The 19,818-nt window shown below is 32.4% G+C and overlaps 1 protein-coding gene across 2 annotated transcripts in view; it reads left to right on the top strand.

Annotated features, from left to right (window-relative positions):
- Nucleotides 1-1,034: 1,034 nt before the first annotated feature.
- The window catches only part of LOC149421027 (protein croquemort-like), a 35,468-nt gene continuing 16,684 nt past the window's right edge, over nucleotides 1,035-19,818 (top strand). The window contains exons 1-3 of one of the 2 annotated variants that reach the window (XM_089635717.1): nucleotides 1,035-1,242; nucleotides 11,781-11,938; nucleotides 19,376-19,555. In XM_089635717.1, the coding sequence (XP_089491843.1) occupies nucleotides 11,816-11,938; nucleotides 19,376-19,555 (303 nt within the window). In that variant the 5' untranslated portion in view covers nucleotides 1,035-1,242; nucleotides 11,781-11,815. Of the gene's footprint in view, nucleotides 1,535-11,780; nucleotides 11,939-19,375; nucleotides 19,556-19,818 lie in introns of both variants that reach the window. The other variant, XM_089635716.1, reaches the window with a different exon arrangement.

Here is a 19,818-nt window from a genome sequence, read left to right as displayed (position 1 = left end):
TAGCACGAATTGACGTTTTCCGAAAGATCATTCTTCAATCAATTTTTTTTTAATATTAAAAAAGCCCAAAGTAAGAACCTAATCACCTATTTTGAAAATATTTTTCCATCTTCCCCAACATAAATAATTGTTCCTTGTACTAATTAAGTTGGAATAAAGTGTTATTTCAATAATTTGAGCGTATTCAGTAGTAAGCAGAGTAAAAAAACTTCCATTTGTAGAATTCCATCAAATTTATATTGTTGCATTCCTTATGTTGCTGTACTATTCTCTGTAATTTAGTATGTGAATGGCACGTGTTGTGCCGTATATGTGAAAAATAAATAAATAAATAAAATAATAATACTATAAAATAAAAAAAAGAATAGTATAAAAAAACTTATAATTAGAAGTATTAAAAGTTGCAGGGTATAAACACGTCCATTTGATTTTACACATATTATTTATAATCTATTTACACGAAGAAGGGTGTCTGTGGCGGGTGGACACCGAGAGCGTGGATTTGATTTGTATTCAAATCTACAGTTTTATACGGAGACTGATTATGACGAGAAATTTTCACTCTTGACCTTCAAAACAAGAGGAAGGTCAAACGTCGGGGACTTCAGCTACCAATTAGATAAAGAGACATTCTGGTCTACCACACGTACATTTTGGAGCGGGGGCACCACGCGCCGCTTCAGTCCGCCGCGCAGAAAAGTTTCAACAATGGACTGCGCTGCAAACCGTTACCTTACTTTGGGACTTGACTTTTCTCCGAAATGTACGTGTCGCAGAGCCTATTGTGAGCGAGAACCTGTACCGTAATGAAATTCGAGAACTACATTCCTGAATTCGGGATTTCCCTCATGTGACTCATGCTAAAAAATCATCTCTCACTCAAATGTATATAATAATTTAGAAAAAACCAGGGAGGTGCAAATGACCCAAAAAACCACGATAAAATGGTGATTTATGATAACCATGATTTATGATGATAACATGGTAAAAACCATACATCTGGCAACATGTTTGCGATTAACTCTCATGACGTGACGTATGACGTTTGGGCATATTTGGTTCGGCTCAGCATGACAAATAATTTCGAAGTTTTTTGTTTTGTAGTCAATAAACAAAACATAAACGCGGTGTACGTCACTTAACCTGATGATAGCAAACAAATAATAGTTTCTTTCGATATGATCAAGTATGGTATTAGTTTGTGGGACACGATGAGTTACGAGATTTGGAAAACTAAACAATGTGAGGAATACATCAGCTAGCTGCTCGGTGGTTGATAAAAATATGAATCTGAAATGACCCTTGTAGCGTAATAAGGAGTATCGTTCGGCACCGTCATTACAGAATTGATCGAAGAGCTCTTGCATCGCAAATTGTACATGTTTATATTTAATATCTACTACTGAGATGTATCACTTATAATACTATGCATGATGTATCATCTTCGTTCTGTGAAAACGGTAATCGAATCATAATGTTCAGTCGGCCTTCTTACGCCAAACAAATAAGTAGTGTCTTGTTAATTTAATATTGGGTAAGTGGTTGTTTGTTTTAATTCATTGTGAAAATATTCTGGTTTAGTTCATGCTTTGATTTCTCTCATTGTTATTTTAATTATTAGTTGAGTTTTGATGCATATTTATTTGTTTGAAATAATTCATTGTGTTTGGGTTAAAAATAATTTCTCTTTGTGATGTGATAAAATTAAATGTTGTTTACTTTTTTATAGCTTGCGCTTTATTTGGGTAAACAAAATATACATTGATAACTTAAACAAAGACTTAATAAAATTTTTCTCTTATGAAATATTATACCTTATTATTTATATTTATAAGGATTTGTATTATTTTAGTAATTTTTCGTTTTATTTAGTTTGCGGCTACAATAATTTAGTGTTGAAATGGATAATATTGCGAGGTGATTGATACCCGGAGTGCAGGGCTCTCGACTGGGGTAATCTGAATCGTACTCCCTTATCACCAAGAGTTGAAAAGGGAGAACGAGTCAGGACTTAGTAAGAAGGTCTGTACTACAATTCGCAGGGTTTATATTAACAATTTAATAAAAAAATACATATACCTACTTCCTTTCTTTTTCGCATAGCTTTTACGAAAGAAATATAAATTTTTTTTCTTGACAAATTAGAGAGACTTCAATAACACAATTTCGAATGAATACCATTTAAAATTTAAACAAAAGAAATACACATTTTAAATACAGAATTATTATTAAGATAACATAATTTTGGTACCTACTGTATTGCTCGGTTCGCACCATCAGTTCCATTTTGAAAATTAAAAGTTCATTAAAGGTAAATAATTTTATACATTATACAGTAATGTATGAACATGTATGCACTGACAACCGAAATCAGTATTATTAATTATGTAGTAGTAAAACAGTGCCCTTGAGGTGATTTTCTCACAAAAACGGCCCCATTCAAATAATCCAATAATCATTATTATTATAAGTACGTAGGTGATGAAGTTTTTGAAGTTTCAGTATATAAGTGAGCTGTATTGAAGTTATGTGATAAGGCCAGAATTAACCACAAATATTGTATTTTTTTTATTGATTAGGTTATTAATTAATTTTACTGAAATTAACTTATTTAAAAAAATTTACTAAATTAATACAGTGAGTTGTTTTTTTTAAATATTCATGTCGGTGACCCAATGCCTCGATAAGGTGCCTCCAGCAGTGGCACAATATCACGCATATGTGTTCCCGTTTAGTAGGCTACTGGACAAACTGTTCCTTCCGATGTGGTGGTAAAAGCAAGATCCTCGTCCGCGATCATGCTATTATTAGGAAAGAATTATATGTACCCACGCTTTCGACTGTTCACAGATTATCCAAACAAATTAGTAAAATTCTGGATCGTAATCGAAGACGAACTTCTACGAAGATAGGTACAGTCGCGATGTAAGTTACACACACTTAGTAGGTACCCATTGTATGAGATCTTTGTGAGATGTTATAACCGCACCGAGTTTCGTATTGTGATTAGCCTTGTCGGAAATTTTGTTGGTTGTTCGGCGCTCGGCAGCACTTATTAACCGGCCGCTGCTGGCCTCCACGTATCCGTGTTGTTGTCAGGAATTGTTCTCAGTATTTTCAGTGGAAGTCGGTCTTCTGACATTCATGACCAATTATGACTTTTCTACTAGTAGAAAAGAAGTAGCACTTCTCTCAATAATCTAATTTTGCCAGCGTCTATCATTGGGTAATTATTTCAAATCATAGTATGGTAAATTTAGACCGCCGCTGTTTGGTGAAATTTAGGCAAAAGTCTCCAAACCACAACACATTTTTGAGATACTGCAAATTTGAAAACTAAAACATGTTACACAAACTTTAAAATACGGTTTTAAAGTTTATCTACTTGCACTTTGTATGCCTTGTTCAAGTGCTGATAGCCTCCATTCAAAATTTTGGAAAACTCGTAACTCTGATTTGGATTCCTGGACATGTTGGCATCGTGGGTAACAATATTGCAGATTCCTTGACAAAACAAGGAGCGCCAACCCTATTGTTATCCTCGTAAACCACATCCCCCTATCTGAAATATTTCCATGCTAAAAGATAGATCCCGAAATCTTTGGGCAGAGTTTTGGCACATTGCTAGTTAATCCAAGGGAGCCTGCTATGCATCAATACAAAGGAATATCCTATCAAAACTGTGGTTTTAACAATTCCCCCATTTTTCCAAAAAATAAATTTCCTCATTCGTTCGAATGAGAATTAGACATTTATTTGAATAGACTAGACACTGTCTGGAACCAACAATAGGTGCAAATGAAGTCCCATTAAAATTTTTTGAATTGAGTATATACAGATGGTGTTGTGTTCATTGTCTTGTCACTAATTGATTACATGTTGTTTATCCTTAGATAATCCATAATTACTTATCACTACACGATATGTCAGAAGAGAACATTATCCTTTTCAATCATTTTTATCATTTATTTTTAAAAATTTGATGTTATCATTTTTAGATCAAACTAGTGCAGACCCGTGAAGAATCATGGGTTATTATAATTATAGGATTTTATGTAGCTGAAAGTTTAAAAAAAAAAATATTTTCCTCACGATCATTACCTTTCAAAAGAAGAAATTTATTTTTCAAATGTTAGTAAACTTGAAAATTTACATTGTCTATCCAATGAAATTATAAAAATACAAGACCCGTTATATTATATACTAATGTATCACCGCTTAAGAAAAGGAGAGCCATTCAAATAATATGTATATGAACAGGCCGCTAAATCCACGCGCATTGTCTTAGTAACATATCTTCAGTTTATTAATTCATCTAAGCGTCTGCCAAGCATTTGAACAAACGAAATACACATTTCGAATAAAGAATTATTATTAATTCATAAAATAATTTTGGTACCTACTTTATCGCATGTCTGATATGATAAGTGGTTCCAATTTTGAAAATTACAAGTTCATTGAACTTGAATAATGTTGATTACACAGGAATATTTCACATTACTTACTTACCCATGCACCAACAATCGAAATTAGTACATTTAATTTTTAACAACAGAAAACAAACCCAAGATTTTACAGACCTTTTCACTAAGTACAACAAGTGTTTAAAAGGAAGTAAGTTGATGTTGTAAGCATCGAACTCTATCCCACCGCCTGCTAGTCGAGGGTCCTACCCACTGGGCTATTGACACCCAAACTATTTATAAAATTGTTTCAAGAGTACGTACTAATTATGAAGAAGCTAGAGAAATATATATTTGTACTAAAATTAAAACTATTGTGGTTTTTAATAAATAAAACATGTTTATTATCAGCTTTGAAATATTGTTTCACAGTAAGTTTTTAGATTCTCACGGCCAAAAGCATTTTTGTTGTTTGTTTTTGGGGTTTTATGCCGTGTTGCGCTAACTCCTTCTTTAGCCGACGTTTTGGACAGCGTTGAAGTGTCCATCATCAGGGCAGATCCGGTAGATCCGAAGATGTGTAAATTTTGGTTTGCGAGTTTGTGCTTATTTGTTTGTGGCCTGGGCCCGTCCAAGTGCGAAATGCCAACGGAAGTGGCGACATCTTGTGGCGAATTCTGAAAGCACAGTATTTATGTTAGCCTGGGGCCCGTCCAAGTGCGAAATGCCAACGCACTTGGACGGGCCCAGGCCACAAACAAATAAGCACAAACTCGCAAACCAAAATTTACACATCTTCAGATCTACCGGATCTGCCCTGATGATGGACACTGCAACGCTGTCCGAAACGTCGGCTAAAGAAGGAGTTAGCGCAACACGGCATAAAACCCCAAAAACAAACAACAAAAATTGTTTCACAGTGTTTGAACAGTTCATCAAATTTCAAAGTTAAAATCCATGTTCTGTTACTTAATTCAAGTACTGTAAAACAGCCGGCTCATGATGCAATAATACTAGAACTTAAATTGAACTTTCACAGAACTTGAATTTTAACTTTAAAATTTGATGAATTTTTCAATTTCTGTGAAACAAACCCATATTAAGAAAGGTACGCTTAGTTAATTAATGAAGAAAGAAGTGTAAAGAGTATATATGATTCAAATGTGAATGGTAGAAGAAGTTGAGGACGCCTGAGGAAGACATGGCTCTATCCTACTGACTTTCTCTTGGGCATGCTCGGTATCAGAGATGTGCAAAATGGGTACCCAAAACCATTTGAAATGCAAAATGGAAATGGGTCAAAACTTTTCCATTTGAAAATGCAAAATGGTTTTTAGAAAAGCATTTCAAATGCAAAATGCAAAATACCAATTTTCAAAATGCATTGAAAATGCAAAATGGTTTCTCAGGTCAAACAATTAAAATAATTATAGAATTTTTAAACAATTTTGTCATTTAATAATGGACATCAATGTAGACATATTACATGATGGTAAATCCAAAAACACCACGACTATGGACTATGAAACCACAAAAAATTTGCGCGGGACTAATGTTGCCAACGTAAAAACATAGAAACTGTTATCTAACATTTAATATTACAGCGTCATGGCCATGTTCAGTATTTGAATCAGTATTTTTTGTAATGGTATCACTCAATTGCCAGGGCTCCTACCAGGGAGCAACTTAACAAATGTAAATTATCTCTTATAGCGAGGTTGAGGACAGACTGATATTTGGGGCTTATGAAAAAAAGATGAGTGGAGAAAGTAGGAAGAATGTTGCAAAAAAGCATTTCAAATGGAAAATGCATTGAGAAAAGCATTTAAAATGCAAAATGGTTTTTAGAAAAGCATTTAAAATGCCAAATGGAAAATACCCATTTTGCATTTCCATTTGAAATGGATTTATTTGAAATAAAGCACATCTCTGCTCGGTATGAACCATCTACGGGTCAGAAGAGATGTGCATTTTGTATCACACTTCTTCAAACTGATTCGTGGATGGTTTGAAAATCCGATTATCATGGAGAACATTAGTCTCTATGTTCCTGATGGTTATCTCCGTCGCCGACAGCATAGACTGTTTTATCTCCCAGCCTGCAGGACTAACTTGCCAATGGACATGCTGGTGGGGAGAGCAGTCTTGCTTGAACAGAATCAATTTGGATATGGACATATTTAGCATCGGTGTAGCTGCCTTTAAAAGGCAAGCTCTATTGATGCTGGTATAGTTGATACACCGCTTACTTATTATGTAATACCATTTTACAAATGTACTTAAAAACTAATTAAAATGTAATTATTAAAGAAATAATTGAATTGAATTGAAAAGGGCAGGATCAAGCGAACAAAATACTTGAGTTGGGCCATGTCAAGAGTCAGAATAACAGAAGGGTATGTATGAATGTGAATGAAGCAAGGAGTGTGTGTTAAGACCGAGTTGTTTGGGGGTCCGTCCTCTCTGAGAAACAATGCGATGGTTAGTTAATTAGTTAGTTACATCTTCGAATGTGTTATTTTTTTTACACATTTATTTATATCAATATGTACTATGTATTTGTTGTTTCGCAAGCTGTTGAATTGTCCGGAAAATGTATTTGATTAAATGGAATTCGTATTAAGAATGAAAAATTTAATTTAAACCACTAAAAATTGCAAAAATGCAACATTATTCATATTACTCAAGAAGTAGAATTAATTAGAAAGTACGCATATTCACATAATCTTTTGTTACCTAGCAGAGTGAAATCGAGTTTAACCGTGTTATTGTGGTATTACATATTTGCTATTTTTTCTGTCTGCAGTGTTACTGTAGTATGTACTCGGAATGATTAGTCATTAGTCATCACAATGATTTATTTATTTTTAAAACTTACTAAAATTTATTTTTTGTAAAAATAAATGTTATAGGGCAAGGTCGATTAGTTAGATAAATAATAGCAGTGTTATTTTGAATCTAAATATATTTCGGCAGTACAACAATAAATTGTTCAGTTTTGTTTAATTTATTTAATTTATATGAAAACAGCTATCAGGAGGTACGCATTTTAATGAACATAATTTAAAATTTTTGTGCAAAATATTGTTTACATTGTTCTTCTTATCTTTTTCATTTCCATTTATGGTCATCCAATACAATGTATTCCCAGATAAAAGAAATTTCCATAAATGTGTGAAAAAAACTTCATTTTAGCTTAGCGTTTTTACTCAATTATGATAACACATATTTTACTGTCATATTACATCTACTGAATATTTTACTGTTGTACAGGGTATTCTAATAAGAGGTGTTATTTTGAATAGCCCGCTATTTCGGTAGATGTTACTTTTGAAGCTGTCATTTTTTGACATTTGACAAGTAGAAACTACGCCATTAATAAAAATGGAACGATACACGCTTCAAAAACGCATTGAAATTATTAAAATTCACTTGAGTGAATCAAATGCAAATCATCTTGAGTGATGAGGCCCATTTCTACCTCGGTGGCTTCGTCAACAAGCAAAATTGTCACATCTGGGGCTCGGAAAACCCAACGTGTGACTGTTTGGTGTGGTTTATGGTCCGGCGGAGTCATTGGACCTTACTTTTTCGAAAATGAGGCTGGAGCAACAATTACGGTGAATGGATTGCGCCACCGAGAGATGATTAATGATTTTTTATGGCCGGAATTGGATGGTATTGATCTGGACAACGTTTACTTTCAACAAGACGGCGCTACGTGCCACACAAGTAACGAAACCATTGATCTTTTACGATTGAATATCAAAATAACACCTCTTATTGGAAAACCCTGTAGTACATCAACTGAATGTTTATATAAAATGTAAGCTTGTGCAGATATGAGGCTTCTTCACCCCTCAGGTCTCTGGCATATTGACTGTTATATTTCTTAAGTCATCTGGCTAATTTGTTTGGTTTTGGGAATAAACAGCTAGTACCCATAGAGTCAATTTGTTCCACTACTTTGAACAACTCATAGAAATCGTTGGGTCTCCTTTACCGTCAAATGTGAACTAGGTGTTAAAAAGAGAAAACACCAATCTTTATAATCAAATATTGAAGTTAACCACGGAATGATTAAAATGTATACCTCTATGAAACCAAAGGTTCCAACCGCAATTTGAGAAAAATCTATGAAATTTTGTGAATTTTTTACTAATTATTTTTATACACAAAGGGGTTAAGAATGTGACATTTTTAGGATTTATTTATTATTTGTACATATTTTTCATTCGTAAGTAAATCAGTTATCAGGCTTAATATCAATCTCTGAATAACTCTGATTAATAATGATTATCTTTGCATAACGAACATGATGTTATACAACAATTAATAATATAATCGCATGATTTCATTACATTTGTGTGCAAAAGACTGAAGAGGTCAAGAATTGAATTTATTTTCATAGTACATACCTAAAAAAAATTTAAATTAAACAACATTTTTTAACAAGTTTCACCCCATATATACCCATTATATACAAAGTTTCATTGCATTATAATATATTTAATATATAGGTATAGGTGGAAGTAAATTTAGGATAATGATTTTACAGCTTGCTTTTAAAGTGGTAACATATCGTTGGCTGTGAAAGTTTTTTTAGAAGGTCATGCATGCTGACATCTTATCTTGCAAATGCTATTTTATTTTGTCACAAACAGGGGTGAACGGGATCGACGAACTACCGAAAGTTTCGCCAGAGTTAGATCAGGCCTTATAATATACATATATTTTTTTTACTTTCTTTCTACTGTTAACCCATTGGCCTCCGAATTGTTTGGCTAAAAAATTGTCCTTCACATCCGAATTAATTTTGTACCAAAAGTTTTAAGTGCAGTGGTGTACTAAATCTTATATAACTTTTAAACTAAACATGCGAACGAAACAATCTTTTTTAATTTACTTGTGCATTGAATCAAGGTATGTAAAAATATATGCATTGTTTAAAAAAAAAATAATATGATTAAAGGAGGATATGAAATTTTTTTTTTTTAAAAAACCAATTTTTTTTCTTCATTTTTTTATAATTGGTTTAAGAAAAGTTGTACATTAATCATACTTATTACCATAATATATATTTTTAGCCATTTGGGCTCTTGTTAGCAGCCCACCATGCGTTTTACGAACAAGCTTGTCAATTCCAGAACCACACGCCATTTTGAAAAAATTCAATGAAGCTGAAATATAACAAAATTTCAATCGTAAATATCAGGAAAAAATTGTACCAACGGAGTCCTGCCAATTACTACGAAATAAATGCTTAATTATCTACAGAGCGATTGGCATTTAAAATTTTAAAAACATATGTCAATAATTAGAACGACCACGGCTCAGCACCACTATTCGTATTTAGGTGTGAGATGGTACAATATATTATTGTCCAAAAATAAAATTAGTGTAACCGAAACTGTGAATTATGAACAATTCAAAAAGTTAATTAAGTCCCTAAAATTGGATAATGATATATTGTACCCCTAATTTTCTTACACTTACTCAATCTGTAAAAAATATATATTAATTTGATTGTCTTTAAAAAAAACTACTTTTCTAAATTTTTCTTGATATATTGTACCCTTAATTTCCTCACGCTTACTTAATCTGTAAAAAGATGAATTATTTTAATTATCTTTAAAAAAACAATTTTCTAATTTGTGTACCTATGTTAATATTATGTTTGTATTTATTTCAAAAGTTTTTGATTATTGTTAAATCATTAGAACTAAATGTAAAGACTCCTCCCATAAACACGAGCTCCTGGAGCTCAACTTATGGAGAAATAGAATAATAATGAACAAATTATTTATAAGTCTGCATATTGTTATCATTTATAATGTTAAATAATAAATAAAAAAAAAAAAAAAAAAAAAAAAAAAAAAAAAAAAAAAAATGTATCCCTTTTTCGTTTTTAAGTCGACAGACATCAGACCCGCCGGGACGTCGTCGTTTGATTTCAAGACACATCGCCGTACACACGCCGGGACGGTGTCGTTTGAGGCCAATGGGTTAAAGATGCTGCGTTTTAAAACCTCCACAAACTATGAGTACCATTAAAAGTGTGAAAGATTTAGAGTTTTTTTTCTGATTCTGTTCACTAAAAATGTGTCGTTTTAATATTTTCATTATTTATTATTGATCTGAAATTGCACATTTCGAAACGGTTCCAACTAGCTACAATGTCATTATGACATAGGCTGGTGAGATGGCTGTCACCAATGTCGCCCAGCGTGACGTCAATGAATTCACGAATAAAAACGAATGTGCCGTTTTGGCGGCAAATAAAAATATTAAAAAAAAAACATTATTGTAATTTTTTTTCTTAAATTTTTCCAAGGCAAAAAACATTGAAAATACCCTGTGTAGTAAATCATTTATTATGAATTACATAATAGTAACTCACACGCTGTTTTTTTATACAGATATTCATGCCTAATTAAAGCCTTGTTTTTGTGTTGCGAATTACACGTAAAATGTTAATTTTTTTTGGAAAAATACACAAGTCTCTTCTTGTATGAGTGAAATTTTTGAATCCAGGGGATTAGTGAAGTATATTGAGTTATCAGTTTGTTAACAGACCCACTTTAATAGTGAAGAAATCAATCAATAATGCCAAATTGCGTAGGTAGTCATTGAATAGATAATACACACAAAAATGCCTTAACCTACTTCTAGATTTTAATGGAAACCATTGGTTCTAGCCATAGAATAAAGAATAACACTAGAAGTGCCTTCCATACAAATTTGAATGGAAACAAGTGTTCCATTTAACCAATAGCCATTTACATACACAATAGTACTTACACTTACCTGACATCGTAGATCTCCACCCCATTTAAATTTCGTAAACACAGTTTTGGATTGGAAATTCATGCCTCGATTAGGCAAATATTTGGAACACGAATCACACCTGAAAGGCACTGCTTTTGTTATTCTTTCTTCTTTGATTCTAGCCCATTTAGCATTCTCTCTGTCTCTCTTACGTTGCTGACATAGTATATTTCCAGTATTTGATCGAAATGAAAATTTCGTAATGACAATAATCTGCATTTGAAATTTAAGCAAAGAAAATTCAAGGTCAGACTTTTGAATCACGGAAACGCCCAAATCGCATTTCTTGTGTTATTTATTCTATGTAGGTAGTCAATATTAGTATGAAGAATTAAATACCCTCTTGACATGTTTCACAAAAAAATTGTAGATAAGAAATTAACAAACCGTGTATTGGGTAGTCCTTAACATACATACCTGTGACTTGTGGCTTTATGATTGACATCGAGTAAAATACATCGGACGTGTTGGTATCTGTACCCTGTATCATGATTAAAATATATTTCATTTTGAAGATGAATTAATGTATTTTGTTTGGTTTCTTTATAGATTGAGACTGACTTCTTCCTTGCTCCCACTTCACAATGGTCTGTTGTAGCAGGAAAACTGGCCTGATGGTCCAGATGATAATTGGGATATGTTTAAGTTTAATTTTTACCGTAATCGTGATTGTTTGGCCGACGATTTTCTACAATATCTTAAGGAATGTGAGTATTTTTTTATTATTAATCCTATTTATGTATTAATTGAGTTCCTTGGGTGTAGACCATGTTAACTGACAAAACATGTTTTGAGATATAGCAATTTGAATGTTTGGATGGATAAAAATTACATACAGCATGAGGGCACTGACTAAATTTTAACATTACTCATTGTATCTAAATAGGTTTTTTAAAAGTCATATGTACCTACCTACCTGCCTTTGCTATCAATATACTCGCAAAAGTACAGTATATTTTCAAAATATGAGTAGGTATTACTTATAAAAAAAATAAATTAGAAAAATACACCCGTATTAACCAAATTTTTAAAAGATTTAAAGATTTCGTTTTCATGCTACTTAATTTCCTCCTCAAAACAATCAACGCATTATAACTATCATAACCTGGTTCAAGGCTTCCAAGGAAAATATCACTAAATTGTCTTATTATACTGGCTATTGCATTACGATACGCAAATAAACCCGCTTGTAAAATCTCACTTGTCATAAATAATTACCTTGCGGGATTGTTATAATTTTCAGCCATAAAATTTTACTTCACAAACCAGTGACATGCACAATCCGCTGCCCAATTCTTACGGCGTGCCAGTCAATTTTATGCGGCCCACTTGGCTGAAGAGAAAAATCAAAATGTTTGGGGTAATTCTTGAACACCCTGGCTGAGAACATTTTTTTATAGAGTTTTTGTTAAGGCGATGCCATACGTCGTGTGACATTTTGAATCAAGCCGCTAACAATAACACCCCTTATGTATATAGCGATAACGTTTAAATTCCCGTTCAACACCATCCAACTTTCTTGATAAATACTAGAAAAACACATCGCCAAAAAGTGGCTTTTATTTTATTTTGCGGACGTTGAGGCACAAATATTTAATTGTTTTACGATCATTTTATAAAGAACTTAATTTGCCACATTATAAAATAAAACCGCTACCGAAAATGTGTTCGTAAGTAGGAGATTTTGAACATTAAAGCAGTTTTTATAGGCCTGATTCATTATTTTTTCCAGGCTTATTAAAAGACTTATCTAAAAAATACTGGATCATCTAGTAGGCCAAGATGTGTTCTATTCGCAGTATTTAATTAAAGCATCTAAAACATTTCTAAGTGATCAAATTTTCAAACCAAAAAAACATGAATTTGCATTACTACGCATTGCATCGCCTTAATTTACGCTGCTTGTCCTAAATGGAACTAAATTTGAAGAACCGGTTTCCATACAAAATCAAAAATCAGCAGAAACCTTCAATCTTTAGTTTACCAATTTAGTTTTTTTAAGTGCGACTCTTGAGTCATTGTTCTTGATGCAATTTTAGTTCATTTGATGTGGTTGTTTATGTTATTTTTTATTCATTTCTAATTGTTTGCAGGCGCACTTTAGTTTTGTTCATGTTTATAAAGCTGTTTTAACTACCCACCTTTAGGTAGGTGATTTTTATAAATTAAAATAATTTTTTTTATAAACCTAAAGATATGGCACAGACGGTAAAATCTGGGTCAACTCATTGGATTTAAACCGCAGTAAGCAACTTATTTGTTTCTTTATCAATATTTGGATGTATGATAGTAATTAAATCAAATGACCGAATCGAAAACTGAAAACCTGGAAATCTCCATTGCTCGAGAGGTTAAGATTTATTCCCGCTCTAATTTTTAAGATGAATGCATTGGCAATTTTTTCCCAATGCTACTACTCTATTAATTTATTAACTTTATTTTATACCGTGACAAGTCAAAAGTTTAAAAAATATCTTTGGTTTTAGTGATTTTTGCTGCCACACTCAACATATATAATAATTAGCTTGCACAACATTTTTATCTAAATGTACATGAAAATTTTAAAATTTATTTGTGCCTGATAATAAATTGTCAACCTAGCTAAGTCCATGACTGGATTTGAGATGAACAAAATGTTATGACTGAAAACTGTTGAAAATTAAGTATTATATTTTTTCGAGTCATCAATAAATATATGTTTGTGTTTCAAAGTCTGAAATGATGTCTAACTCAAAGTTATTTAGTTGTTTTATATTTACTTCAGTTTGAGTCATTTGAGTCTTATCACACGTTTGACCTTGTTTCGAAACAAGATGAATCAAGTCATTACTACATATTAGTGTTATAACCTACGATTCGACTCCTTTTGAAAGATTCATCATTGAAACACATTATTAATAATGAAATTAGTAATAAACTTGCACTATTTTATAAAAAGTGTTGACCTAAGTTCATTTTTACTGATTATTATTGCTGCACAAACCATTTGAAATTCATGAATCTACCACTTCTTACTCACCCAGAAAATAAAACAGGTTTAAAATAAGCATTTACATTATCATTATGTATGTAGTTTCTGATAAAAAAAATCTATTCATTGATTTTTAAAACTGGTAGTGATATAATTACTAATGCTGTCTTAGTTGATGAATAAGACAGCATTAGTGATTATGATTATTATGAGATTGCTTAATCTACATATTTCTAATCTAATAAGATTCAAATATTGTAATTAACAGATATTTTATTCAGTGAAGCCTTAGACATATTACGCTGTATTATGCGCGCATAATTTGGGCGTGGCATATATGTATTATATGTTGGGGTGACACTACGCTATAATCTTCTCAGGAGAGGGGGTCAGATCAGTTGAGGAACTGCCGCCGAATATCATTTCTTTGTATGGGATCTGTCACTTTGACAGATGACAGCCGCGTAATTACGGCACTCCGTAAATTGTTGCCCACGGCAGGAGAGGGGGTCGCATAATTTTCAAATATCGCCTGGCTAGAAGATCACGGCGCATATCGTCGCCACGCCCACACTTATAACACAATATCCTTTTAGGTGTGACAGGTCTGTATGGGATTGTATGGCGAGTAATATGGAGTTATATAAAACGCTTTGTACTTATAGCGTAATCTGTCACCCCCTTAAACCAAATAATGAGTAGCATTCTCAAAGCTGTGGATTCTCTCAGTTCTCATAGAAATAATGCTACAAATAACACGGCATTCCATGTTTTTCGAATATCGACTTCTGTAGCCGTACATGTATGTACAGTGGAACCCTCTTAAGAGGTTTTCCAAGGGACCGGCAAAAAAAAACTTCTTAAGCAGGAAAACATCTTAAGCAGGAAAACATCTTAAGAGGGTTTTCAATTTTCTCTTAATTTTGTATCAAATTGACATCCAATCGAAGGATTTATAAATATTGTAATTGTATAATAGGTAGATGAAATGAAACATATGTTTCGTCTGCTTGCTACAAAAAGTTCACTTTAAGTTGATTTTAGACAACAAAAAAACTGCCTACTTATACCAAATAAATGTAAAGAAGATAAACTAACTTAAAATACCAAAAAAAAAACTAAAATGTTTATTACGAAAAGGGGGATGAAAGTGAAATGTAACAGCACAACCACCAACCACGAAACATAAACCCAAACTAAAAGTTTATTTTCATTTTCATGATAAGGAAAGATGTCTAAAATATTGACAAAAAGGATAGGAAAAGATGACAAAAGTCAAATGTTTCGTCCTAATGCTAGGTCCCATTTAATGTAGAGTGTCAGATTAAGTCAATTTTACAAAGTGTTAAAAATTTACACCAGTCAAAAAATATTAGTATTTTAGAGATTTCCCCGACACAGCAAAGTTATGCGATAATGGGCTCTAAATCCTGTAAAGGAAGACAATTTAGAGTCCATTATTTCATACATTCTGAATATGGAAATTCCCGTTGGACAATGGACAATGCTTGTTGATAATGGCATTTATTTTGCCAATATTAAACAAGTGGTTTTATTTTGAGACTGCATGATAACAAAAGAAACCCGCATGGCCAGGACACGAAGATGCCTATGTATTTACAAAGAGATAAGAAATTCTCCCGCTTAATTAATTTTATTTCGTAGAAGACTGGCCTCTGTAAAGCTGATGAAATCGGATAAAGCACAGTTAAAATTTACGTATTTGAAAAGGTATTCACCAACCAGCTCATTTCAAAATTTGATAAAGGCAATGGTTTGACTCTCTGTCGAGTTTGCTTACTACTACTACTACTACTTGACAGCTGGGTACAAATAGCAGGTGTTGATACATGTTCTTTTAGTAAAAGGTGTTTCTCCAAAATTTAAAATCAAATATTGCTTTAATCAAAAATTAAAAAAACTGAATATAAGGTACTTTTAATCTTTTTATATTATATAGGTTTTTATATTATATAGTTCATTAAACACGTGTTTTCCACTGCAAAAAAATCAGTTGAATGAATTCTCATACAATTTGAAAATTAAAGAGAAAAACTTTTTTTTGCCAAAAATTTGCGTAAATTAAAATAAAATTGGCGCTTAACGCAACGGCCATATTTAAATTTGCAGATTCACGAAGTATGTAGTGATTTGAAATAATATAATATTGAAATGCAAACTTCGCGGCGCGGCGTTACCGGCATGGACAAGCCTCTCAGATGCAGATTTACGAAGTATTGATTAGAGATAAGACGACATTTTTCCGCGGAAATTGAAATTTCGCGGCCCCCAACATTATTTAAATAATTAAATAAAAATACGATTTGAGTAGATGTCTCCTTTTTCTTTTCAATGGATAACCATCCACATTGTTTATGCTTCTATCTCAATCGCACGCATTATGATTTATGTGAGAGTTGGAGATGCATACATTCAGAATAACAGTTCCGTCCATCTGACACAGCAACGTTATGCGATAATGGTCTTTAGAGAAGGGTATTTTAGAGCTCACTATCCCATGCTTATATTATGTATCTTGCATTTGGTTATTCCCAGTGGGCAATGGTCATTTTTCAAATCGGTGAAATGGGTTTTATTGAGATGCAGAATGACAACAAAGGAGCCGCATGGCGGAGCATAAAACGAAATGGTTATTTTTATTGGGCATTTTAAATCCTGACAATTATATTTTGTGCTGTAAAACTTTTTAAAAGGGTAATTATTTTGTTGGGGGATTATATTTTGGAACTTTTTAGGCGGGAAATCCTTTAAGGCGGGAAACATATTAAACGGGAAAGAAAGGCGTATTTTGTATGGGAATTTTTCGGGGTTGAAAAAACTGAACTTCTTAGACGGGAAAACATATTAAACGGGAACTTCTTAAGCGGGTTCCACTGTAGTCTCCCAGCCTTAGAATAAATTTGAATTTCAACATTACATAAATAAATAAAAAAATCCCGAGTGGCCATATTTCTAAAAAAAAAGTACCGAGTTTGCAGGTACCTACTTATATCGACTGCTTGTGTAGCAGTCTGTGTATTTTCAGTCTTAGTTTTGTTATCTTTATAAAAAAACAGTGTAGATTTTATTTGGTAAAATATAGTTATGAAGACTATTGATCTCTGTGCGACTGAGTTCTCCTGCAAAATAAGATAATAATATATTCTATGATACCATCTCTAGCTCCGGAAATACATAGGTTTTCCGACAGTTAAATAATATGACTAGTAGAGTAATGTACTATTACTTATTATCTATGCGCCACAAATAAATGTACATACATACTAGATTGCAGACATACATATTTTCATGTACTGTCTGCTTATCCGTATGCGATAGTTTGGGAAGCAGTGTCTAACTAGAGAGTAATAAAATTAAGCATATTTTTACACTACAGGCAATGTAAATAATATAAAAAAATATTTAAATTCTTGCTCGATTACTTGTAACATTATTATTATTGTTCTTACTTGTATAAAATCTCGGGATGTAACATGACTTGCGAAGTTGAAAACAAAGAAATTTGTTTTGCCATTTTTAAAATTAAAGTAAGCGGAAGTAAGCCCATGCATATTTCGAATTTAGAATAAAAATAATTGCCTGGTAAAATATATTTATTAAGGTAACCCTTTTCACTTGTCTGGATTAGAAAACATTATTTTTATATTTGATATTTTTACACACACGTCCATTCTAATTTGAAATTCTATTTATATTGAATAAAAGCGTATAGGCCTCCTGTAACTTTTAAATTTATTTTCATAAACAAAATTTAATTATTTTTTCTTTCAAAGTAATGCTCTTTTTAGACCGATTTGAGGTTTATTCCAAATTTTACCACAATTTTAATTTTATTTCTGGTTTGGTACTCCTTAGTTCGTTGGGAAGTACCTACTTATTCAAATAAGTACCTATTAATGAGTCTGTTTCATTAGTGATATCTCTAAAAATTGTTATTTTTATCCAGTTTTATCAAATAATGTTGTTTGTGGTGAAAAGTAAATTGTTTTACTAAGATAAACCTATATATTTATACATATATGAATAAATATAAGCGCAGTTTTCTTGATGATAGCTAACTTCTGGTAAGAGAGGGCACCGGAAGTTAAATAATTACAAATTTTATGTTTTTTAATAACTTTTATTATTATAAAATACAAACAAAATTATAGTTTAGGGCAATGATGGATGTGTATTTAAAACTATAAATTAGAAATAAATATTTGCGTCATTCTAAAAACGAATGGTTTGAATGAGCACTGGCGTAATGAAATTTGCCCATATTTTCTGTCTAATTTCTAAGTCAACACAACAATTTTCAGCTTACTACATCATGAGTATGGAAACTAAACTTACATCATTAAATAAATAAAAAAATTACAATTTTATTCACTGGAGCGATATTTGGCATATTATGCCAAGTTTTCAAAAACGTTTCGAGCGATCGCTTGTCATAATGTGAGATAAACGGCGGATTCATTTTTTTTTAAACCGGTATTCCTTAAATAATGTGGTAAATATGTATATGACACCAATCGCTCCAGTGCATATAATGTATGAAACAACAAAAATTAATGCCATGATTAGTTTCCTAGAGCAGGCACTGCCTAGTTACAAACTAATCTTGACTGGGCCGTAATATATTCACGCCTGTATTGCAGGTTATCCTAGACGGACATTGTACTTTTCATTTCCATTACATGTACATATTTGTTCACATATCCAATATATATATACATTATTTGGCCTAATATATTACTCATAAATTTTCTGTATCAAATGTACAATAAAAAATAAATAAAAATTTATTCTTTGAAAATAAGGCAAGACCTCATATTATTTGCTCTACATTTTTCAAAAATAAAATGTTGTGGTTACTCAGTTAAAAGCTGTCTGTAAAAACGTAAATGAAACAAAAATAATGTTTATGTAGTAATAAGAGTATTATGACTAGACGCAAGCAAAAGGTGTGCAGAAGCACGTTTCTTTCCGTGCACAGAAAGGGCGTGATTTATTAGTAGTTCTCCAGCACTCGTTGGTGGCTTGCCACACCACACTCACCTCCCGCATTGTGCTTCATTCTGGAAATTACTAGGGAACGGTCTTTTGTCCTTGATTGAACTGTAACATAACAAGTAAGAAATAATAATTGTTATAATATTTTCTGTTTCAGATGTCCGTACTGTCACTTACCTCATTTAGCTTTGATTTGTGGAAGGAAACGCCGTTACCAATGTACCTGAAATTATATTTGTATAATTTTACTAATAGTAAAGATGTTATGAATGATCACTCAATTAAACCCAACTTCGTAGATATAGGACCATATGTATTCAAAGAACATCATGTAAAAGTAAGTCCATCTGCCAGTGGCGGTTCGTGTCTTTTCAATGAGCTTAATAGGCTATTTTTCATAGATAATACAAACACAGGGAGATGTGGTATGGAAGTGTGCAGACTGTCGCCAAACTACGACCAAACTGATCGGCTATTAAAGCGGCGTGCGTGGACGCGATTTGCAGTGATATGGGTGAACGATGTTTGTAACGCTTCTGTGTGTGCGGTTTCATTCTAATAATGGTTCATGGCACGTCTCCCTTGTTCTTATTATCTATG

The sequence above is a fragment of the Hesperophylax consimilis genome, chromosome 9 (assembly GCF_061612785.1).
Source record: "Hesperophylax consimilis isolate HC1 chromosome 9, BYU_Hcon_1.0, whole genome shotgun sequence".
NCBI lineage: Eukaryota > Metazoa > Arthropoda > Insecta > Trichoptera > Limnephilidae > Hesperophylax > Hesperophylax consimilis.
This window is presented reverse-complemented; position numbering and strand designations above follow the sequence as displayed.